The sequence below is a fragment of the Pseudophryne corroboree genome, chromosome 6, assembly GCF_028390025.1.
Source record: "Pseudophryne corroboree isolate aPseCor3 chromosome 6, aPseCor3.hap2, whole genome shotgun sequence".
NCBI classification, from domain to species: Eukaryota; Metazoa; Chordata; class Amphibia; order Anura; family Myobatrachidae; genus Pseudophryne; species Pseudophryne corroboree.
In genome coordinates this window covers 26,164,815-26,189,178 of record NC_086449.1, presented here as the reverse complement: position 1 = coordinate 26,189,178, position 24,364 = coordinate 26,164,815, and the positions used below count along the sequence as shown (strand labels likewise).

General features: G+C 50.2%; 2 protein-coding genes across 6 annotated transcripts in view; one reads left to right on the top strand and one right to left on the bottom strand.

The window, feature by feature from the left end:
* Positions 1-6,401, top strand: part of LOC134935946 (acetylcholine receptor subunit epsilon-like) — a 66,722-nt gene extending 60,321 nt beyond the window's left edge. For 3 of the 5 annotated variants that reach the window (XM_063930804.1, XM_063930803.1, XM_063930806.1), the window contains 6 exons: positions 889-1,089; positions 1,582-1,696; positions 2,532-2,646; positions 3,176-3,434; positions 3,729-3,862; positions 4,278-6,401. In XM_063930804.1, the coding sequence (XP_063786874.1) occupies positions 889-1,089; positions 1,582-1,696; positions 2,532-2,646; positions 3,176-3,434; positions 3,729-3,862; positions 4,278-4,460 (1,007 nt within the window). In that variant the 3' untranslated portion in view covers positions 4,461-6,401. The remainder of the gene's footprint in view (positions 1-888; positions 1,090-1,581; positions 1,697-2,531; positions 2,647-3,175; positions 3,435-3,728; positions 3,863-4,277) is intronic. The other 2 variants (XM_063930805.1, XM_063930807.1) reach the window with 2 other exon arrangements.
* LOC134935947 (eukaryotic translation initiation factor 4E type 2-like) lies at positions 6,390-24,078 on the bottom strand. Its single transcript, XM_063930808.1, has 6 exons — positions 23,867-24,078; positions 12,004-12,138; positions 9,094-9,198; positions 8,826-8,978; positions 6,858-6,994; positions 6,390-6,758 (listed from the first exon to the last, which is right to left on the bottom strand). Exons 1-6 carry the CDS (start codon positions 23,933-23,935, stop codon positions 6,719-6,721), a joined length of 639 nt encoding a protein of 212 aa, XP_063786878.1. The 5' UTR covers positions 23,936-24,078; the 3' UTR covers positions 6,390-6,718.
* Between the last annotated feature and the right edge of the window lie 286 nt (positions 24,079-24,364).

Genomic DNA, 24,364 nt, shown 5'->3' with positions numbered 1-24,364 from the left:
TCCTCCACTAAGACTGCCCTGCTCTGTCTGACCTCCTCCACTCAGACTGTCCTCCTCCACCCAGGCTGCCCTGCTCTTAGCTGTCCTCCGCTCAGGCTGCCCTGCTCTGTCTGTCCCCCTCCACCCAGGCTGCCCTACACTGTCTGTTCTCCTCCACCCAGGCTGCCATGCTCTGTCTGTCCTCCTCCACCCAGTCTGCCCTGTTTGTCCTCCTCCAGCCAGACTGCCCTGCTCTGTCTGTCCTCCTCCACCCAGGCTGCCCTGTTTGTCCTCCTCCACCCAGACTGCCCTGCTCTTACTGTCCTCCTTCACCCAGGCTGCCCTGCTCTTACTGTCCTCCTCCACGCAGGCTGCCCTGCTGTCTGTCCTCCTCCACCCAGGCTGCCCTGCTGCCTGTCTTCCTCCACCAAGACTGCCCTGCTCTGTCTGACCTCCTCCACTCAGACTGCCCTGCTCTAGCTGTCCTCCACCCAGGCTGCCCTGCTCTGTCTGTCCCCCTCCACCCAGGCTGCCCTGCTCTGTCTGTCCCCCTCCACCCAGGCTGCCCTGCTCTGTCTGTCCTCCTCCACCCAGGCTGCCCTGTTTGTCCTCCTCCACCCTGGCTGCCCTGCTCTGTCTGTCCTCCTCCACCCAGGCTGCCCTGTTTGTCCTCCTCCACCCTGGCTGCCCTGCTCTGTCTGTCCTCCACCCAGGCTGCACTGCGCTGTCCTCCCCCACCCAGATTGTCCTACTCTATCTTCCTTCATTTACATTGTATTACTCCGCCTGTGCTCCTCCACCCCACATGCCTTCATTTCTTAAAAATTAAAACCAATTTTTTTTTTTTATGTTTTTCATTGCCCTCTCAGTCTGATCTTGTCTTACACAACTGTATCTTATCCCTTCCAGAGAATGGGGAGTGGGCAATAAAACATTGCCCGGCCTGGAAATCTTTTAACTACAGGTATTCCAAGGATGACCTAGAATATCAAGAGATTATTTTTGGTCTTATTATTCAGAGGAAACCTCTGTTTTACATTGTCAACATCATCGTGCCCTGTGTCCTCATTTCCTCACTGGTGGTACTCGTATACTTTCTGCCGGCCAAAGGTAAGAGAGCTGCGGGCTCTGGCAAACACGTGATCACAGGCCGACATCAGAGCTGACGCTCATTCACTGTAATGCCAAGCTTAGATCCCTTCCAAAGAGCCACCGTTAGATCACACCAAAGCTTACCCAAGACTACTCTCAATAAAGGAATTCACTGATACCCCAACGTACTGAACAATGGTCATTCAAGGCAATAATACAAGCATTATAAACCATCCTGGCTAATTCTGTATTTAACTATGTTTAAATGACCCCAAGGTAGCGAAGCATCCCCCCTTCCTCTCTCATCCAATCACTAAGGTGCAAATGTAATGTCGTTGCAGCTTGCGACTCTTAGGCCGATACGTTTGGACCCCAATCGTCCAATAATTTAGAATTTACACCCGGTATAATAAAAAAAGCAGAAACATACAGCAACGCATAATAGACCTCTCAACGTTATTCTCGTCCTCCCGCGAATCTCACTCAATGTCACCGTTTCTCCGTCTCCAGCCGGTGGCCAGAAGTGTACCCTCTCCATCTCCGTCCTCCTGGCTCAGACTGTATTCCTGTTCCTCATCGCTCAGAAGGTCCCAGAGACCTCACTAAGTGTCCCTCTCATTGGGAAGTAAGTGACGCTATACGTTTTATTATCCCGCTGCCTTATTATAATAAATTTAGTGGAGACATTTTGGTAAAGACCTTATTTTTGTTCAAAATTGTCTTTCATGGTCACATTAGGCAGATACTGCCGGCTGAATGTGCCTAGGCCAGAAGTGACATTTATCACGTCATGGACATCGCAAGAATCAGCCTGATTCTTATTGGCTGCTGCTGGATATCACTGTGAAATACAGGTTTACTGTCCGCGGATGACCAGTCGATCGTCGCTTTGGCCACTCCTGGCCTAGGCAAAGTGGAAGCAGCCATTTTGTGAGCTCATCCAATAATGTACAGGACATCATTAACCAGGGACATCAGTAAACCTTAGTGATGTCCCAGGTCTTAAACAAGTGATGTCACCATCTCATTTGGAATCGATAGGCTACATTACCATTGCCTCATTGAGGTCATCAATCACAGGGCAAGCGACATGAAAAGGGGCATCAGCTCATCGGGAAACGATAGGCTATTATACCATTGCCTCAGTGATGTCACCAGCTCCTAGGGAACTGACAGGCTACATTACAAGTGCTCAGTGATGTCATTAGTTCCAAGGGAGCTGATAAGTTACATGAAAATGGGCATCAGTGATGTAATCAGCTATGAAGTAACTTATACCAGGGGCTCAGTTATAGCTCAGTGTGACTTGACAGACAGTATTCCTGCAATTAACCTTAACCTACAAAAAAGGGTCCTTGAACTCTGTAGCAATAACATATTCCAATTAGCTGTTGTGGTTTAAACCAGCGCAGCTGTGAATAGTGTGATAAGATCACTGACAACCCGGGTTTCTCTTCCAGGTACTTGATCTTTGTTATGATAGTGTCAACGCTCATCGTTCTCAGCTGCGTCATCGTTCTCAATGTGTCTCTGAGGACGCCGAGCACACACAACCTGACGGCCACCATCAAGCATGTGAGGAAATGGTTCCCCTGCTCAGTCATAACTAGCAGCATGCCTTGGTCTGGACTAGCTGCACGGAGTATTGCTCAGTATCAGTAAAAGCACATGGGCATCTATTTTGCGGGCTGCACCCACTGCCCTTTAGATTCAGCCCACAAACAGTGGCGCTCATATTTCGGGGATGTCACTGGTTACTGCTGGGCCCCATGTTCATGTAATATTGGTTTAGGCCACAAGATGTGCACTGTGGCCATACAATGTGCTGCTTCCACTGTGTGCAGACAACCTGGCCTAACCCTTTCCTCCTGATTCTGAGAAGACTCTTCATTTTACGATTGCCATACTTTGCCACCTTGAAATTTTTTTCCGACACTAACCTTAATTGCATCCTTTATTCATCTCCTACATGTATAACAATGTACATAGTTTTATTAGGCATGGTACACAAAGCTGGGGACTAATATTGCTGCATGACCAAGCAAGTATCTTGCTGTACAGTCAGGGCGCTGAACCCCATATTAATGCCCTGTCTGAATTGCAGAGACTGCTGGAGGTGCTCCCACGCTACCTGCGGATGAAGGTGGAGCCCTGCGAAGAGGACGAGACCCCCCGGGAGAGGAGGAAGAGCTCCCTAGGCATCATGCTGAAGGCTGAGGAGTACGTGCTGAGGAAGCCGCGTAGCGAGCTGATGTTTGAGAGGCAGCGGGAGCGCCATGGGATGAGCAGAGACGCCCGAGGCCACAGAGGTGAAGAAGAGGAGGGATCCAAAGGCAGGAAGGGGCAGTGGAGGTGGCGGATAGGTAAGGAGAGGAAGCAAGTCACAGGAATACCTGAGAACCGGTAACAGTGCAGGGAGACTAGCGGAAGAGCTTGTGGTGACTGGGATAAGAGAGGAATGATGACTGACCCAAGAGCAAGCAGCGAGTCAGTGCCCAGCAGGGAGGGTGCCAATGAACAGGATAGATTCAGGCCTGTAGACTGCACAGTGTCAGGGTAGACCGGGAACTCTGCCATACTTATCTGGCCGAGGTAACGGGGAAGGGGGTGTTGTGATAGTGAGGCCTTCTATAACGGATCATCTCCTTGCATTGCAGTGGACGGGTTCGATGTAGGCGTAACCACCCCACTATTTAAGAATTTGTCTCTCTGCGCTCCAGAAATAAAAGAGTGCGTGGAGGCGTGCAATTTCATCACGGCCAGCACGAAGGACCAGAACAAGAGCGGAGCGGTGAGTGTGACAGTTGTAAGCCAGTCTGCCCTAGGGCGTGACTCACCTTCCCGATATCCGCTGTCCCCTTCTGCGGCCTTTCTAAAATGATGCGAATCCCATACGCCACTTACCAAAAGGCTCGCGAATAACCTACTGGTTGTGAGTAAGCAGAAGTGCCATAACAATAGCTACAACCATGGCAAGAGGTGAACCACTCTCCCCTTAGAAGAAGCACCCCTTGTAAGATCTCCCTCATCCTGGTGGCAGAATTGGCTTCAAGGGGCAGCAGATAGCCGGTGTGCGTCCATATTACTGTAATAAGGCGCAACTCTCAGTTATTGTACGATAGACCGACCTCAATGTGCGCGATGTAGGGGGGCGCTACATGCGACACAAATAGTAACTAGTAATGTCTCTCTCTCTGATCCACCAGGAAATGGAGAACTGGATCATGATTGGGAAGGTGCTTGACGTTCTCTGCTTTTGGATAGCGCTGCCTCTGTTTGTAGTGGGCACTCTGGCAATCTTTTTCATGGGTCACTTCAACAACGTCCCGGAGAGACCCTTCGAGGGAGGAGACCACGAGTTCCCGCCTTGTTCCACCACCTTACGCTAACGGGCAGTGTTAAGCGGATCATTATCTCCCAGTTTCACTGTAATGACTTCGCAACCTCTGGGGTATACACTGCATGGCCAAACTTACGTGGACACCCGAACATCACAAACGCACACACACGCTTGTTAAACATCTAATTCCAAAACCATAGGCATTAATATGGAGATGTTCCCTCTCTGCGGCTACATCAGTCCCCACTCTTCTGGGAAGGCCTTACCCTAATCGGGTGGTCGGCCTGGTTTACTGTATAGTGTGTAGGCGTGAGCGTTTGATTATCTTATCCCCCTTGTGGGCATCATATGCAAATTCAGAGTAACATAGTAACTAAGGTTGAAAAAAGACAATTGTCCATCAAGTTCAACCTATTTGTGGTCTCCAATGCGTCTTATTATAGGACTAGTTATATTAACTATAATGCATGCCTACGCACCATAACCCTAAATATCTTTATCCAATAGCAATTTATCTAACCCATTCTTAAAGGTGTTGACTGAGTCCGCAGTTACTACTCTCTCAGGCAGGGAATTCCAAACACGTATTGTCCTTACTGTGAAAAAAACCCTTTTCACCTCAATGTGCGGAAACTCCTCTCCTCTAACCTAAGCGAGTGACCACGCGTCCCCTGTGCTGATCTTATAGAAAACAGGTCCCTCCCAAGCTCTGTGTATATATTTGTAGATGTTGATCATGTCCCCCTCTTAGTCTCCTCTTTTCCAATGTAAACATGCCTAGCCTTGCAAGCCTTTCCTCGTATTCCAGTGTCTCCATGCCCTTGATTAGTTTGGTCACCCGCCACTGATCCTTTTCTAGCTCCAGGATATCCTTTTTGTAATATGGCGCCCAAATTTGTACACAGTGTGGTGTGGCAGAAAATCAGTGACTTATAAAAAAAAAAATAGAAAATATTGTTTAAATTGTGTGCTGCAGATAACGGGCACTTCCACTTTTTGAAAAAATCACGCCAATTGTTGATTCAATAAAAGAAAAAAACATGTTGGACCATAAACTCTGGCTCCTATTTGACGTTCCAATTCATCCCAAAGGTGTACAATGAGGTTGAAGCCAGGGATCTACGTGGAGGCCAGTCAGGTTCTTCCACACCGAATATTATTTTTTTTTGGACCTCATTTTGTTCATACTGCAACAGGACATGGCTTCCCCCAAAACTTTAACACAAAGGCGGCAGCGCACGATTATCTAGAATGTCACTGCGTGCGGCAGCATTCAGTTTTCCCTTTCAGTGGCCCGGGCCAAACTATGACAGTCCCAGCCCATTATTCCTCTTGCACCAAAATTTCACCGCCGGCAGCGTGCAATCGAGCAGAAGTTTTCTCCAAGCGTCCGGCAAGCCCAGATTCCTGTTTAATTCATCTCCCTGGAATATGTGCTCCAGGATTTCCCGTGGTGGCGTGCTTTACATCGCTCCTGCAGACGCTGGCGTGACGCCAAGGCTTGTGCGAGACTGCTCGGACATGGAAACCCAAGTCATGAAGCTCCCGCAGGACAGTTCTTACTCGGACGTTGTTTATAGAGGTCATTAGCAGCTAGGGCAGTGAATGCTGCAACTGAGGGCTGACTACGTCCATGGTCCAAGACAATTCCACTTCACAGTGACAGAACTTGCAAGTGTCCAGGGCAGAAGCTGCATGATAGGACTTGTTGGAAAGGTGGCATCCCATGGCAGCGCCACATTGAAAATCACTGCGTTCATCCGTACAACCCATTCTACTGCTACTGTGTGACCGCGGAGACTGCGCGGCTGTGTGCACCTGCTAGCAAGTGGTTGAACCGCCCAAACACTGATTAGAAGGGGCGTCCATACTTTTGGCCAAGTGATGCAATATAGAACACCGCTCTGGAACATGTGTGTGCTACGCAACAACCATTGTACATTTACGCCCTGCAGTGAGATTTAATAAATAGAAAAACTGCACAAAAATATTTTATTGCTATAATTCTTTCACATCCCCCAGAAACGATGCTATCCATATTCGGCCTCTGTGACTATTTCCAAAGGTCCCGGCTGATAGCTATGCTCTGCTGTGCGGGAATTCCCAGAGTCCTTTGCAGTGACCAGGAACGTTCAGTCTTAGAGGTTTAGGAGCTGGAAGGAGGATTCCAGTATGTCCCAGCTGCAGTGTAACACAGGAACGTCGTGTTTAAAGTTCTCTCTAACCCTACAGCGGCGAGCTAGCTGCAAGTACCGGACTTCCCGGAGTCCGCAGATACAAGTGTTCACAGAGAAGACAAAGGGAGAGCTAGAGGGTCAGTTTGGTGTTCCTGAAACTCGAGTTGTCTCTGTAATCAAAGAAATAAGTATTAAAAATACAAAACAACAGGAATGATACAACAAACAGCATTGTGCATCTACACCAGGACTAGAGAGAAGGTTCTTACTTTAGACTGTCATTGTGCGTTTTGTACTCCATGATTGTGTTTGGAGGGAGATTGAGCACCCGCCTCAGGGTGTCCCGAATGCGGATAGTACTGATCTGATCATTTGCGGTCTTGTTCCAGATGGAAAGGATGTCTTCCTGTGGGGTAAGAAACAGAGATCGCATTCAGGGCAACCCAACACTGTATTACCCGGCACGGACAGTGGAGACAGGTGACAGGACAGCAAGTGTTTAGGGTGGGGGAAAGAGGGAATCCAGGCTTCAGGGGGAACATAAACCGGCAATAGTGAAATGAAGTACAGCGAAACTACCAAATAGTCAGTGAGTAATACACAGACCCAGTGGATACAAGGAGAGCAGACACACATGGAGAGTAGGCGAGACACAGGGAGACCTAGTGGAGACATGAAGAGCAGGAGACACACAGGGAGACAGGGAGAGCAGGAGACACACAGGGAGACCTAGTGGAGACAGGGAGAGCAGGAGACACACAGGGAGACCTAGTGGAGACAGGGAGAGCAGGAGACACACAGGGAGACCTAGTGGAGACAGGGAGAGCAGGAGACACACAGGGAGACCTAGTGGAGACAGGGAGAGCAGGAGACACACAGGGAGACCTAGTGGAGACAGGGAGAGCAGGAGACACACAGGGAGACCTAGTGGAGACAGGGAGAGCAGGAGACACACAGGGAGACCTAGTGGAGACAGGGAGAGCAGGAGACACACAGGGAGACCTAGTGGAGACAGGGAGAGCAGGAGACACACAGGGAGACCTAGTGGAGACAGGGAGAGCAGGAGACACACAGGGAGACCTAGTGGAGACATGGAGAGCAGGAGACACACATGGAGACCTAGTGGAGACATGGAGAGCAGGAGACACACAGGGAGACCTGGTGAACACATGGAGAGCAGGAGACACACAGGGAGACATAGTGGAGACAGGGAGAGCAGGAGACACACAGGGAGACCTAGTGGAGACAGGGAGAGCAGGAGACACACAGGGAGACCTAGTGGAGACAGGGAGAGCAGGAGACACACAGGGAGACCTAGTGGAGACAGGGAGAGCAGGAGACACACAGGGAGACCTAGTGGAGACAGGGAGAGCAGGAGACACACAGGGAGACCTAGTGGAGACAGGGAGAGCAGGAGACACAGGGAGACCTAGTGGATACACGTAGAGCAAGAGAGACATAGTGGAGAAATGGAGAGCAGGAGACACACAGGGAGACCTAGTGGATACACGTAGAGCAAGAGAGACATAGTGGAGAAATGGAGAGCAGGAGACACACAGGGAGACCTAGTGGAGACATGGAGAGCAAGAGACACACAGGGAGACCTGGTGGAGACACACAGGGAGACCTAGTGGAGACACACAGGGAGACCTAGTGGAGACACACAGGGAGACCTAGTGGAGACATGGAGAGCAGGAGACACACAGGGAGACCTAGTGGAGACATGGAGAGCAGGAGAGACACAGAGAGACCTAATGGATACATGGAGAGCAGGAGATACACAGGGAGACCTAGTGGATACATGGAGAGCAGGAGAGACACAGGGAGACCTAGTGGATACATGGAGAGCAGGAGAGACACAGGGAGACCTAGTGGAAACATGGAGAGCAGGAGACACACAGGGAGACCTACTGGAGACACAAAGGGAGACCTAGTGGAGACACGGAGAGCAGGAAATACACAGGGAGACCTAGTGGCTACATGGAAAGCAGGAGACACAGGGAGACCTAGTGGATACACGGAGCAGGAGAGACACAGGGAGACCTAGTGGATACACGGAGCAGGAGACACAGGGAGATCTAGTAGATACATGGAGAGCAGAAGACACAGGGAGACCTAGTGGATATGTGGAAAGGGAGAAAGGAAGCATATGAAATTAGGGTGAGGAAGGAACACGCAGACACTGGGCAATAAATGTAAGAGTACAGATATTTACAGACTGATTTATGGGAACCCACCTGGAAGCGGATGGAAACGACCACCCCACATATCTCTTCTCCCACCATGAACTGTTCCCCGACCATAGCCAGGATAATGTTTTCCCAGAATCGTGATGCCAGACCCTTCCGCAAGCGGATAATCCATTTCCCACCATTCTTATTGGCTTCATCCTGTTGGAAAGAAACACGCAGATGACACTAAAGGGATAGCCGGACTGGAAGGAGACTAATACCAGGGTCAGGCCATTAGAGGGCGCCAGGTGACTGCCTGGCACATTTGACTCACCTCCCACATGGGCTTAATGCCATCTTTGAAGAGATGAAAGTCACTGTATCCTGTGAGGTCTCCTGGGCGCACCAAATGGCTGTACACTCTCCAGAACTGCTCCACCTAAACACACCAGCATTACATGGTGAGGAGGCACTGCGGGGTGCTGTACATACATGACATAGGGAAACAGTGTGTGAGGAGGCACTGAGGTGTGCTGTACATACATGACATAGTGTAACACTGTGTGAGGAGGCACTGCGGGGTTGTGCTGTACATACATGACATAGTGTAAGTGTGTGAGGAGGCACTGCGGGGTTGTGCTGTACATACATGACATAGTGTAAGTGTGTGAGGAGGCACGGTGGGGTTGTGCTGTACATACATGACATAGTGTAAGTGTGTGAGGAGGCACGGTGGGGTTGTGCTGTACATACATGACAGTGTAAGTGTGTGAGGAGGCACGGTGGGGTTGTGCTGTACATACATGACATAGGGTAACAGTGTGTGAGGAGGCACTGAGGTGTGCTGTACATACATGACATAGGGTAACAGTGTGTGAGGAGGCACTGAGATGTACAGTACATACATGACATAGTGTAAGTGTGTGAGGAGGCACTGAGGTGTGCTGTACATACATCACATAGTGTAACAGTGTGAGAGGAGGCACCATGGGGTGGTGCTGCACATACATGACATAGTGTAACAGTGTGTGAGGAGGCACTGAGGCGTGCTGTACATACATGACAGTGTAACAGTGCGTGAGGAAGCACTCTGGGGTTGTGCTGTGCATACATGACAGTGTAACAGTGTGTGAGGAGGCACTGAGGTGTGCTGTACATACATGACAGTAACAGTGTGTGAGGGGGCACTGAGGTGTGCTGTACATACATGACAGTGTAACAGTGTGTGAGGAGGCACTGAGGTTGTGCTGTACATACATGACAGTGTAACAGTGTGTGGGTAGGCACTGAGGTGTGCAGTACATACATGACAGTTTAACAGTGCGTGAGGAAGCACTCTGGGGTTGTGCTGTGCATACATGACAGTGTAACAGTGTGTGAGGAGGCACTGAGGTGTGCTGTACATACATGACAGTGTAACAGTGTGTGAGGAGGCACTGAGGTGTGCTGTACATACATGACAGTAACAGTGTGTGAGGGGGCACTGAGGTGTGCTGTACATACATGACAGTGTAACAGTGTGTGAGGAGGCACTGAGGTTGTGCTGTACATACATGACAGTGTAACAGTGTGTGGGTAGGCACTGAGGTGTGCAGTACATACATGACATAGTGTAACAGTGTGTGAGGAGGCACGGAGGTGTGCTGTACATACATGACAGTTTAACAGTGCGTGAGGAAGCACTCTGGGGTTGTGCTGTGCATACATGACAGTGTAACAGTGTGTGAGGAGGCACTGAGGTGTGCTGTACATACATGACAGTGTAACAGTGTGTGAGGAGGCACTGAAGTGTGCTGTACATACATGACAGTGTAACAGTGTGTGAGGAGGCATTGAGGTTGTGCTGTACATACATGACAGTGTAACAGTGTGTGAGGAGGCACTGAGGTGTGCTGTACATACATGATAGTGTAACAGTGTGAGAGGAGGCACCACGGGGTTGTGCTGTACATACATGACATAGTGTAACAGTGTGTGAGGAGGCACTGAGGTGTGCTGTACATACATGACATAGTGTAAGTATGTGAGGAGGCACGGTGGGGTTGTGCTGTACATACATGACATAGGGAAACAGTGTGTGGGGAGGCACTGAGGTGTGCTGTACATACATGACAGTGTAAGTGTGTGAGGAGGCACTGAGGTGTGCTGTACATACATGACAGTGTAACAGTGCGTGAGGAAGCACTCTGGGGTTGTGCTGTGCATACATGACAGTGTAACAGTGTGTGAGGAGGCACTGAGGTTGTGCTGTACATACATGACAGTGTAACAGTGTGTGAGGAGGTACTGAGGTGAGCTGTACATACATGACAGTGTAACAGTGTGAGAGGAGGCACCACGGGGTGGTGCTGTACATACATGACATAGTGCAACAGTGTGTGAGGAGGCACTCCAGCTGTGTGTTCTATACACACATTAGGTCATGTAACAGAGTGTGAGGAGGAGGCACACCCCGCTGCATGTGTAACAGTGTGTGAGGAGGCACTGAGGTGTGCTGTACATACATGACAGTGTAACAGTGTGTGAGGAGGCACTGAAGTGTGCTGTACATACATGACAGTGTAACAGTGTGTGAGGAGGCATTGAGGTTGTGCTGTACATACATGACAGTGTAACAGTGTGTGAGGAGGCACTGAGGTGTGCTGTACATACATGATAGTGTAACAGTGTGAGAGGAGGCACCACGGGGTTGTGCTGTACATACATGACATAGTGTAACAGTGTGTGAGGAGGCACTGAGGTGTGCTGTACATACATGACATAGTGTAAGTATGTGAGGAGGCACGGTGGGGTTGTGCTGTACATACATGACATAGGGAAACAGTGTGTGGGGAGGCACTGAGGTGTGCTGTACATACATGACAGTGTAAGTGTGTGAGGAGGCACTGAGGTGTGCTGTACATACATGACAGTGTAACAGTGCGTGAGGAAGCACTCTGGGGTTGTGCTGTGCATACATGACAGTGTAACAGTGTGTGAGGAGGCACTGAGGTTGTGCTGTACATACATGACAGTGTAACAGTGTGTGAGGAGGTACTGAGGTGTGCTGTACATACATGACAGTGTAACAGTGTGAGAGGAGGCACCACGGGGTGGTGCTGTACATACATGACATAGTGTAACAGTGTGTGAGGAGGCACTCCAGCTGTGTGTTCTATACACACATTATGTCATGTAACAGAGTGTGAGGAGGAGGCACACCCCGCTGCTGTATACTGCAGACACACAGAGCAACGGCACTTACAGAGGCCACTGTACCAAACTGCCGGATGTTCTGCTCATAGTTGTGGGTGCTTGCGGGCCGGGAGGGCGTTCTTCGGGAATACCAGAAGGTGTAGCGGAACTGCAGCGGGTGCTCACCGGGGGCAGCGATCATCTCCTGCACACAGAAGTACCAGCTGTCAGTACCAAGCAGCGTGCTGTGTACAGCCCTGAGGCACAAGCTTAGCTGCCCAGACACATATAGTCACAGTATCTAGTCCACGGCACACTGATTTACTAGGGAGCATCCCGTACATTACCTCCCCGTTATCTTCTGTCATACAGCTCTGTGATATACTGCAGGGAGCATCCCGTACATTACCTCCCCGTTATCTTCTGTCATACAGCTCTGTGATATACTGCAGGGAGCATCCCGTACATTACCTCCCCGTTATCTTCTGTCATACAGCTCTGTGATATACTGTAGGGAGCATCCCGCACATTACCTCCCCGTTATCTTCTCTCATACAGCTCTGTGATATACTGTAGGGAGCATCCCATACATTACCTCCCCGTTATCTTCTGTCATACAGCTCTGTGATATACTGTAGGGAGCATCCCGTACATTACCTCCCCGTTATCTTCTGTCATACAGCTCTGTGATATACTGTAGGGAGCATCCTGTACATTACCTCCCCGTTATCTTCTGTCATACAGCTCTGTGATATACTGTAGGGAGCATCCCATACATTACCTCCCCGTTATCTTCTGTCATACAGCTCTGTGATATACTGTAGGGAGCATCCCGCACATTATCTCCCCGTTATCTTCTCTCATACAGCTCTGTGATATACTGTAGGGAGCATCCCATACATTACCTCCCCGTTATCTTCTGTCATACAGCTCTGTGATATACTGTAGGGAGCATCCCGTACATTACCTCCCCGTTATCTTCTGTCATACAGCTCTGTGATATACTGTAGGGAGCATCCTGTACATTACCTCCCCGTTATCTTCTGTCATACAGCTCTGTGATATACTGCAGGGAGCATCCCATACATTACCTCCCCGTTATCTTCTCTCATACAGCTCTGTGATATACTGTAGGGAGCATCCCATACATTACCTCCCCGTTATCTTCTGTCATACAGCTCTGTGATATACTGTAGGGAGCATCCCATACATTACCTCCCCGTTATCTTCTGTCATACAGCTCTGTGATATACTGTAGGGAGCATCCCATACATTACCTCCCCGTTATCTTCTGTCATACAGCTCTGTGATATACTGTAGGGAGCATCCCGTACATTAACTCCCCGTTATCTTCTGTCATACAGCTCTGTGATATACTGTAGGGAGCATCCCGTACATTACCTCCCCGTTATCTTCTGTCATACAGCTCTGTGATATACAGTAGGGAGCATCCCGAACATTACCTCCCCGTTATCTTCTGTCATACAGCTCTGTGATATACTGTAGGGAGCATCCCGTACATTACCTCCCCGTTATCTTCTGTCATACAGCTCTGTGATATACTGCAGGGAGCATCCCATACATTACCTCCCCGTTATCTTCTGTCATACAGCTCTGTGATATACTGTAGGGAGCATCCCGCACATTACCTCCCCGTTATCTTCTGTCATACAGCTCTGTGATATACTGTAGGGAGCATCCCGTACATTACCTCCCCGTTATCTTCTGTCATACAGCTCTGTGATATACTGTAGGGAGCATCCCATACATTACCTCCCCGTTATCTTCTGTCATACAGCTCTGTGATATACTGTAGGGAGCATCCCATACATTACCTCCCCGTTATCTTCTGTCATACAGCTCTGTGATATACTGTAGGGAGCATCCCGTACATTACCTCCCCGTTATCTTCTGTCATACAGCTCTGTGATATACTGTAGGGAGCATCCCGTACATTACCTCCCCGTTATCTTCTGTCATACAGCTCTGTGATATACAGTAGGGAGCATCCCGTACATTACCTCCCCGTTATCTTCTGTCATACAGCTCTGTGATATTCTGTAGGGAGCATCCCATACATTACCTCCCCGTTATCTTCTGTCATACAGCTCTGTGATATACTGTAGGGAGCATCCCATACATTACCTCCCCGTTATCTTCTCTCATACAGCTCTGTGATATACTGTAGGGAGCATCCCATACATTACCTCCCCGTTATCTTCTGTCATACAGCTCTGTGATATACTGTAGGGAGCATCCCATACATTACCTCCCCGTTATCTTCTGTCATACAGCTCTGTGATATACTGTAGGGAGCATCCCATACATTACCTCCCCGTTATCTTCTGTCATACAGCTCTGTGATATACTGTAGGGAGCATCCCATACATTACCTCCCCGTTATCTTCTGTCATACAGCTCTGTGATATACTGTAGGGAGCATCCCATACATTACCTCCCCGTTATCTTCTGTCATACAGCTCTGTGATATACTGTAGGGAGCATCCCATACATTACCTCCCCGTTATCTTCTGTCATACAGCTCTGTGATATACTGTAGGGAGCATCCCATACATTACCTCCCCGTTATCTTCTGTCATACAGCTCTGTGATATACTGTAGGGAGCATCCCATACATTACCTCCCCGTTATCTTCTGTCATACAGCTCTGTGATATTCTGTAGGGAGCATCCCGTGCATTACCTCCCCGTTATTTTCTGTCATACAGCTCTGTGATATTCTGTAGGGAGCATCCCGTACATTACCTCCCCGTTATCTTCTGTCATACAGCTCTGTGATATACTGCAGGGAGCATCCCGTACATTACCTCCCCGTTATCTTCTGTCATACAGCTCTGTGATATACAGTAGGGAGCATCCCGTACATTACCTCCCCGTTATCTTCTGTCATACAGCTCTGTGATATACTGTAGGGAGCATCCCGCACATTATCTCCCCGTTATCTTCTGTCATACAGCTCTGTGATATACAGTAGGGAGCATCCCTTACATTACCTCCCCGTTATCTTCTGTCATACAGTTCTGTGATATACAGTAGGGAGCATCCTGTACATTACCTCCCCGTTATCTTCTGTCATACAGCTCTGTGATATACTGTAGGGAGATTCCCATACATTACCTCCCCGTTATCTTCTGTCATACAGCTCTGTGATATACTGTAGGGAGCATCCCGTACATTACCTCCCCGTTATTTTCTGTCATACAGCTCTGTGATATACTGCAGGGAGCATCCCGCACATTACCTCCCCGTTATCTTCTGTCATACAGCTCTGTGATATACTGTAGGGAGCATCCCATACATTACCTCCCCGTTATCTTCTGTCATACAGCTCTGTGATATACTGTAGGGAGCATCCCGTACATTACCTTCCCGTTATCTTCTGTCATACAGCTCTGTGATATACTGTAGGGAGCATCCCGCACATTACCTCCCCGTTATCTTCTGTCATACAACTCTGTGATATACTGTAGGGAGCATCCCGTACATTACCTCCCCGTTATCTTCTGTCATACAGCTCTGTGATATACTGTAGGGAGCATCCCATACATTACCTCCCCGTTATCTTCTGTCATACAGCTCTGTGATCTACTGTAGGGAGCATCCCATACATTACCTCCCCGTTATCTTCTGTCATACAGCTCTGTGATATACTGTAGGGAGCATCCCATACATTACCTCCCCGTTATCTTCTGTCATACAGCTCTGTGATATACTGTAGGGAGCATCCCATACATTACCTCCCCGTTATCTTCTGTCATACAGCTCTGTGATATACTGTAGGGAGCATCCCATACATTACCTCCCCGTTATCTTCTGTCATACAGCTCTGTGATATACTGTAGGGAGCATCCCATACATTACCTCCCCGTTATCTTCTGTCATACAGCTCTGTGATATACTGTAGGGAGCATCCCATACATTACCTCCCCGTTATCTTCTGTCATACAGCTCTGTGATATACTGCAGGGAGCATCCCGCACATTACCTCCCCGTTATCTTCTGTCAAACAGCTCTGTGATATACTGCAGGGAGCATCCCATACATTACCTCCCCGTTATCTTTTATCATACAGCTCTGTGATATACTGTAGGGAGCATCCCGCACATTACCTCCCCGTTATCTTCTGTCATACAGCTCTGTGATATACTGTAGGGAGCATCCCATACATTACCTCCCCGTTATCTTCTGTCATACAGCTCTGCACACAGTAGGGAGCATCCCGTACATTACCTCCCTGTTATTTTCTGTCATACAGCTCTGTGATATACTGTAGCGAGCATCCTGTACATTACCTCCCAGTTATCTTCTGTCATACAGCTCTATGATATACTGTAGGGAGTATCCTGTACATTACCTCCCCGTTATCTTCTGTCATACAGCTCTGTGATATACTGTAGGGAGCATCCCATACATTACCTCCCCGGTATCTTCTCTCATACAGCTCTGTGATATACTGCAGGGAGCATCCCATACATTACCTCCCCATTATCTTCTGTCATACAGCTCTGTGATATACTGTAGGGAGCATCCCATACATTACCTCCCCGGTATCTTCTCTCATACAGCTCTGTGATATACTGTAGGGAGCATCCTATACATTACCTCCCCGTTATCTTCTGTCATACAGCTCTGTGATATACTGTAGGGAGCATCCCATACATTACCTCCCCGGTATCTTCTCTCATACAGCTCTGTGATATACTGCAGGGAGCATCCCATACATTACCTCCCCGGTATCTTCTCTCATACAGCTCTGTGATATACTGTAGGGAGCATCCTATACATTACCTCCCCGTTATCTTCTGTCATACAGCTCTGTGATATACTGTAGGGAGCATCCCATACATTACCTCTCCGGTATCTTCTCTCATACAGCTCTGTGATATACTGCAGGGAGCATCCCATACATTACCTCCCCGTTATCTTCTGTCATACAGCTCTGTGATATACTGTAGGGAGCATCCCGTACATTACCTCCCCGTTATCTTCTGTCATACAGCTCTGTGATATACTGTAGGGAGCATCCCGTACATTACCTCCCCGTTATCTTCTGTCATACAGCTCTGTGATATACTGTAGGGAGCATCCTATACATTACCTCCCTGTAATCTTCTGTCATACAGCTCTGTGATATTCTGTAGGGAGCATCCCGTACATTACCTCCCGTTATCTTCTGTCATACAGCTCTGTGATATACTGTAGGGAGCATCCTGTACATTACTTCCCCGTTATCTTCTGTCATACAGCTCTGTGATATACTGTAGGGAGCATCCCGTACATTACCTCCCCGTTATCTTCTGTCATACAGCTCTGTGATATACTGTAGGGAGCATCCCGCACATTACCTCCCCGTTATCTTCTGTCATACAGCTCTGTGATATACTGTAGGGAGCATCCTGTACATTACCTCCCCGTTATCTTCTGTCATACAGCTCTGTGATATACTGTAGGGAGCATCCCATACATTACCACCCCGTTATCTTCTGTCATACAGCTCTGTGATATACTGTAGGGAGCATCCCGTACATTACCTCCCCGTTATCTTCTGTCATACAGCTCTGTGATATACTGTAGGGAGCATCCCATACATTACCTCCCCGTTATCTTCTGTCATACAGCTCTGTGATATACTGTAAGGATCATCCCGTACATTACCTCCCCGGTATCTTCTCTCATACAGCTCTGTGATATACTGTAGGGAGCATCCCGCACATTACCTCCCCGTTATCTTCTGCCAAACTCTATAGCCTAGGTGCCAATAGTGTTATCCAATAGCTCATTATCCACAAATGAGAATATTTCCATCATGGACTGCGTGTTTATCCACACGGACAATCTTACGAGCAAACCCAGTTAAAGAACATATTTAATGGCCTTACAATAGTCATACGATCTAGATCTGGAAAGGGTGCAAAGAAAACCAATACTGTATATATTTCATTTATTACCCAAATTATTATTCTTTTCCCCCCAACACTATGGAAATATTTTTTGTTCCTCCAAGTTCTTAAAAATACCAAGAAGTAGATATAACCGGAGAGCAGTGGCGGCGACTAGCAGATCACCTCTCCAGAAGTAATGCTGTACAATTATTCTGCTGCGAGCGATGTGTGTGAGGGACAGTATGGATTACATAGCGTGGGACAGTACGCGGAACAGCGCAAACGTTCCACAGGCACCATCACTCACCCAGCTCCCTACAGCAGTAATGCTCCGTTCTCACTGCCCCCTGTGACCAGCCTCTAATCTCCGGGGATCAGGGTACAAAGACCCCAAACTCCGGCAATAAGCATATGTCCCTTATTATGATATACATATAGAAGGGTTAAGGCTTCATCATCACTCGGTAAAGTGTCTCCATATCTTGCATTTAACAGATTGGGGCAATATAATGAACATTTACAATGCTGTGTGTCACTTGGGGAGACATCATGAGGGTCTGGCGTTATTACCGTTGCTGTGTGACGCTGATGACATTATGTGTAATCTTTACATATTACATTTCTAATTGTAAAGCACAACGGGAAACGCTGGTGCCGTATAAGTAATTGCCAATAAGTGTCCACCAGCGTATGAGAGTTACTCACTGCTCACCGAGTGTAACCCCCTCTAGCCACTGAGAGTACCGTCTGCTCACCAAGTGTAACCCCTTCTAGTCACTGAGAGTACTCACTGCTCACCGAGTGTAACCCCCTCTAGCCACTGAGAGTACTCACTGCTCACCGAGTGTAACCCCCTCTAGTCACTGAGAGTACCGTCTGCTCACCAAGTGTAACCCCTTCTAGTCACTGAGAGTACTCACTGCTCACCGAGTGTAACCCCCTCTAGCCACTGAGAGTACTCACTGCTCACCGAGTGTAACCCCCTCTAGCCACTGAGAGTACTCACTGCTCACCGAGTGTAACCCCCTCTAATCACTGAGAGTACTCACTGCTCACCGAGTGTAACCCCCTCCAGTCACTGAGAGTACTCACTGCGCATCGAGTGTAACCCCCTCCAGTCACTGAGAGTACTCACTGCGCATCGAGTGTAACCCCTTCTAGTCACTGAGAGTACTCACTGCTCACCGAGTGTAACCCCCTCTAGTCACTGAGAGTACTCACTGCTCACCGAGTGTAACCCCCTCTAGTCACTGAGAGTACTCACTGCTCACCAAGTGTAACCCCTTCTAGTCACTGAGAGTACTCACTGCTCACCGAGTGTAACCCCCTCTAGTCACTGAGAGTACTCACTGCTCACCGAGTGTAACCCGCCCCAGTCACTGAGAATACTCACTGCTCACCGAGTGTAACCCCCTCTAGTCACTGAGAGTACTCACTGCTCACCGAGTGTAACCCCCTCTAGTCACTGAGAGTACTCACTGCTCACCGAGTGTAACCCCCTCTAGTCACTGAGAGTACTCACTGCTCACCGAGTGTAACCCCCTCTAGTCACTGAGAGTACTCACTGCTCACCGAGTGTAACCCCCTCTAGTCACTGAGAGTACTCACTGCTCACCGAGTGTAACCCCCTCCAGTCACTGAGAGTACTCACTGCTCACCGAGTGTAACCCCCTCTAGTCACTGAGAGTACTCACTGCTCACCGAGTGTAACCCCCTCTAGTCACTGAGAGTACTCACTGCTCACCGAGTGTAACCCCCTCTAGTCACTGAGAGTACTCACTGCTCACCGAGTGTAACCCCTTCTAGTCACGGAGAGTACTCACTGCTCACCGAGTGTAACCCCCTCCAGTCACTGAGAGTACTCACTGCGCACCAAGTGTAACCCCCTCTAATCACTGAGAGTACTCACTGCTCACCGAGTGTAACCCCCTCTAGTCACTGAGAGTACTCACCGAGTGTAACCCCCTCTAGTCACTGAGAGTACTCACTGCGCACCGAGTGTAACCCCCTCCAGTCACTGAGAGTACTCACTGCTCACCGAGTGTAACCCCCTCTAGTCACTGAGAGTACTCACTGCTCACCGAGTGTAACCCCCTCCAGTCACTGAGAGTACTCACCGAGTGTAACCCCCTCTAGTCACTGAGAGTACTCACCGAGTGTAACCCCCTCTAGTCACTGAGAGTACTCACCGAGTGTAACCCCCTCTAGTCACTGAGAGTACTCACTGCTCACCGAGTGTAACCCCCTCTAGTCACTGAGAGTACTCACCGAGTGTAACCCCCTCTAATCACTGAGAGTACTCACTGCTCACCGAGTGTAACCCCCTCTAGTCACTGAGAGTACTCACCGAGTGTAACCCCCTCTAGTCACTGAGAGTACTCACTGCGCACCTAGTGTAACCCCCTCTAGTCACTGAGAGTACTCACTGCTCACAGAGTGTAACCCCCTCCAGTCACTGAGAGTACTCACCGAGTGTAACCTCCTCTAGTCACTGAGAGTACTCACTGCGCACCGAGTGTAACCCCCTCTAGTCACTGAGAGTACTCACTGCTCACCGAGTGTAACCCCTTCTAGTCACTGAGAGTACTCACTGCTCACCGAGTGTAACCCCCTCCAGTCACTGAGAGTACTCACTGCTCACCGAGTGTAACCCCCTCCAGTCACTGAGAGTACTCACTGCGCACCGAGTGTAACCCCTTCTAGTCACTGAGAGTACTCACTGCGCACCGAGTGTAACCCCTTCTAGTCACTGAGAGTACTCACTGCTCACCGAGTGTAACCCCCTCCAGTCACTGAGAGTACTCACTGCTCACCGAGTGTAACCCCCTCTAGTCACTGAGAGTACTCACTGCTCACCGAGTGTAACCCCCTCTAGTCACTGAGATTACTCACTGCTCACCGAGTGTAACCCCCTCTAGTCACTGAGAGTACTCACTGCTCACCGAGTGTAACCCCCTCTAGTCACTGAGAGTACTCACTGCGCACCTAGTGTAACCCCTTCTAGTCACTGAGAGTACTCACTGCTCACCGAGTGTAACCCCCTCTAGTCACTGAGAGTACTCACTGCTCACCGAGTGTAACCCCCTCCAGTCACTGAGAGTACTCACTGCTCACCGAGTGTAACCCCCTCCAGTCACTGAGAGTACTCACTGCGCACCGAGTGTAACCCCCTCTAATCACTGAGAGTACTCACTGCTCACCGAGTGTAACCCCCTCTAGTCACTGAGAGTACTCACTGCGCACCGAGTGTAACCCCCTCTAGTCACTGAGAGTACTCACTGCTCACCGAGTTTAACCCCCTCTAGTCACTGAGAGTACTCACTGCGCACCTAGTGTAACCCGCCCCAGTCACTGAGAGTACTCACTGCTCACAGAGTGTAACCCCCTCCAGTCACTGAGAGTACTCACCGAGTGTAACCCCCTCTAGTCACTGAGAGTACTCACTGCTCACCGAGTGTAACCCCCTCTAGTCACTGAGAGTACTCACTGCGCACCGAGTGTAACCCCCTCCAGTCACTGAGAGTACTCACTGCGCACCGAGTGTAACCCCCTCCAGTCACTGAGAGTACTCACTGCTCACCGAGTGTAACCCCCTCCAGTCACTGAGAGTACTCACTGCGCACCAAGTGTAACCCCCTCTAATCACTGAGAGTACTCACTGCGCACCGAGTGTAACCCCCTCCAGTCACTGAGAGTACTCACTGCTCACCGAGTGTAACCCCCTCTAGTCACTGAGAGTACTCACCGAGTGTAACCCCCTCTAGTCACTGAGAGTACTCACTGCTCACAGAGTGTAACCCCCTCCAGTCACTGAGAGTACTCACTGCTCACCGAGTGTAACCCCTTCTAGTCACTGAGAGTACTCACTGCTCACCGAGTGTAACCCCCTCCAGTCACTGAGAGTACTCACTGCTCACCGAGTGTAACCCCCTCTAGTCACTGAGAGTACTCACTGCGCACCGAGTGTAACCCCCTCCAGTCACTGAGAGTACTCACTGCTCACCGAGTGTAACCCCCTCTAATCACTGAGAGTACTCACTGCGCACCGAGTGTAACCCCCTCCAGTCACTGAAAGTACTCACTGCTCACCGAGTGTAACCCCCTCTAATCACTGAGAGTACTCACTGCTCACCGAGTGTAACCCCCTCTAGTCACTGAGAGTACTCACTGCGCACCGAGTGTAACCCCCTCCAGTCACTGAGAATACTCACTGCTCACCGAGTTTAACCCCCTCTAGTCACTGAGAGTACTCACTGCGCACCGAGTGTAACCCCTTCTAGTCACTGAGAGTACTCACTGCTCACCGAGTGTAACCCCCTCTAGTCACTGAGAGTACTCACTGCTCACCGAGTGTAACCCCCTCTAGTCACTGAGAGTACTCACTGCTCACCGAGTGTAACCCCCTCTAATCACTGAGAGTACTCACTGCTCACCGAGTGTAACCCCCTCCAGTCACTGAGAGTACTCACTGCTCACAGAGTGTAACCCCCTCCAGTCACTGAGAGTACTCACCGAGTGTAACCCCCTCTAGTCACTGAGAGTACTCACTGCGCACCGAGTGTAACCCCCTCCAGTCACTGAGAATACTCACTGCTCACCGAGTTTAACCCCTTCTAATCACTGAGAGTACTCACTGCTCACCGAGTGTAACCCCCTCCAGTCACTGAGATTACTCACTGCTCACCGAGTTTAACCCCCTCTAGTCACTGAGAGTACTCACCGAGTGTAACCCCCTCTAGTCACTGAGAGTACTCACTGCTCACCGAGTGTAACCCCCTCCAGTCACTGAGAGTACTCACCGAGTGTAACCCCCTCTAGTCACTGAGAGTAATGCCTCCACCCATTCACACCGAGTACCCACCGACATAAATCCCCAACTCACGCTGTGAGTACCCCCTTCCTTGCTCAGAGAGCACCCTCTCTCCCAGATGATACTGAGTAGCCCCCTCACTGCACCCACTGTCAGTTACCCCCCCACCTGCTCACACCGACAGTACCCCTCCCCCTCTCTCCCTGCTCGCGCCGACAGTACCCCCTCTCTCCCTGCGCACGTCGACAGTACCCTCTCCCTGCTCGTGCTGACAGTACCCCCTCTCCCTGCGCACGTCAGCAGTACCCCCTTTCTCCCTGCACACGTCAACAGTATCCCCCCTTCCTGCTCACGCCGACACTACCCCCTCTCTTCCTGCTCGCGCCGACAGTGCCCTCTCTCCCTGCACACGTCGACAGTACCCTCTCTCCCTGCACACGTCGACAGTACCCCCTCTCTGCACACGTCGACAGTACCCCCTCTTCCTGCTTGCGCAGACAGTTCCCTCTCTCCCTGCGCACGTCGACCGTACACCCTCTTCCTGCTCGCGCCGACAGTACCCCCTCTCTGCCTGCTCGCGCCGACAGTACCCTCTCCCTGCGCGCGTCGACAGTACCCCCTCTCCCTGCGCGCGTCGACAGTATCCCCCCTCTCCCTCTGCACACGTTGACAGTACCCCCTCTCCACACGCCGACAGTACCCCCTCTCTTTCTGCTCACGTCGACAGTACCCTCTCCCTGCTCGCGCCGACAGTGCCCTCTCTCTCCCTGCTCACACCGACAGTACCCCCTCTTCCTGCTCGCACCGACAGTACCCCCTCTCTCCCTGCTCACACAGACAGTACCCCCTCTCTCCCAGCTCACACAGACAGTACCCCCTCTCCCTCTGCACACGCCGACAGTACCCCCTCTCCCTGCTCGCGCCGACAGTACCCCTCTCCCTGCGCACGTCGATAGTACCCCCTCTCCCTGCGCACGTCGACAGTACCCTCTCCCTGCGCACGTCGACAGTACCCCCTCTCCCTGCGCACGTCGACAGTACGCAGAGGCTGGGGGTTACACATGTCTGATCTCCCAGCTGTATTTATGTGGGAAAAATGATTAGGGGTGATACAGTTATTATACAGACAGCGGCAAAGGCTACTTCCGGCGCGCTGGGCGACGTCACCACCGGCACCGGAAGTCCCCTCCTAGCCGGCACATGACCACACGCGGGTCGCACCTTGGATTTGGCTGCAGAGGTGACATCATCCTCCGGGACGGTGACGTCATCGTTCCCCGACAGCCCCATGTCCCGAGCTGCAGCCGCCGCGTCGGTCTGCGAGTGACCCGGATCCTCCCGCTGCTGCTCCCGGTGCCCGCGGCTGCTGCTGCTGTTGCCCGGGCGTGCTGACGTCAGCGCGTCTCCTCGGGGCGGGGCGTGTGACTGACTTGCTGGCGCATGCTTATTGTGTTGTGGTGATACCGTTAAGCACCGCCCCCACCCACCGCTGGTCATGTGCTATGGAGATAGGGGGGCCTCCCGGAGAGGCGTTGCCCGTAGCAACCATTCAACTTGCAACTAGCACTTATTACGTACACTGCAGTACAGACTGTAATGATAGCTAGCAGCTGGTTGGTTGCTATGGACAGTTTGTCCACTTTCTCTAGTGGATACTAGTGGAGTCTTAGTGGATACTGGGGAATAGTAGATTAGCATGGGGTATAGATCGGGTCCACT

Excerpts from the sequence above, each read along its gene's own strand:
- LOC134935947 (XM_063930808.1), bottom strand. The coding sequence starts at position 23,935 with ATGGGGCTGTCGGGGAACGATGACGTCACCGTCCCGGAGGATGATGTC. Across the intron at positions 12,139-23,866 it reads CCTCTGCAGCCAAATCCAAG|GAGATGATCGCTGCCCCCGG; the intron begins GTGCGACCCGCG and ends TTCTGTGTGCAG. Across the intron at positions 9,199-12,003 it reads AGTTTGGTACAGTGGCCTCT|GTGGAGCAGTTCTGGAGAGT; the intron begins GTAAGTGCCGTT and ends TGGTGTGTTTAG.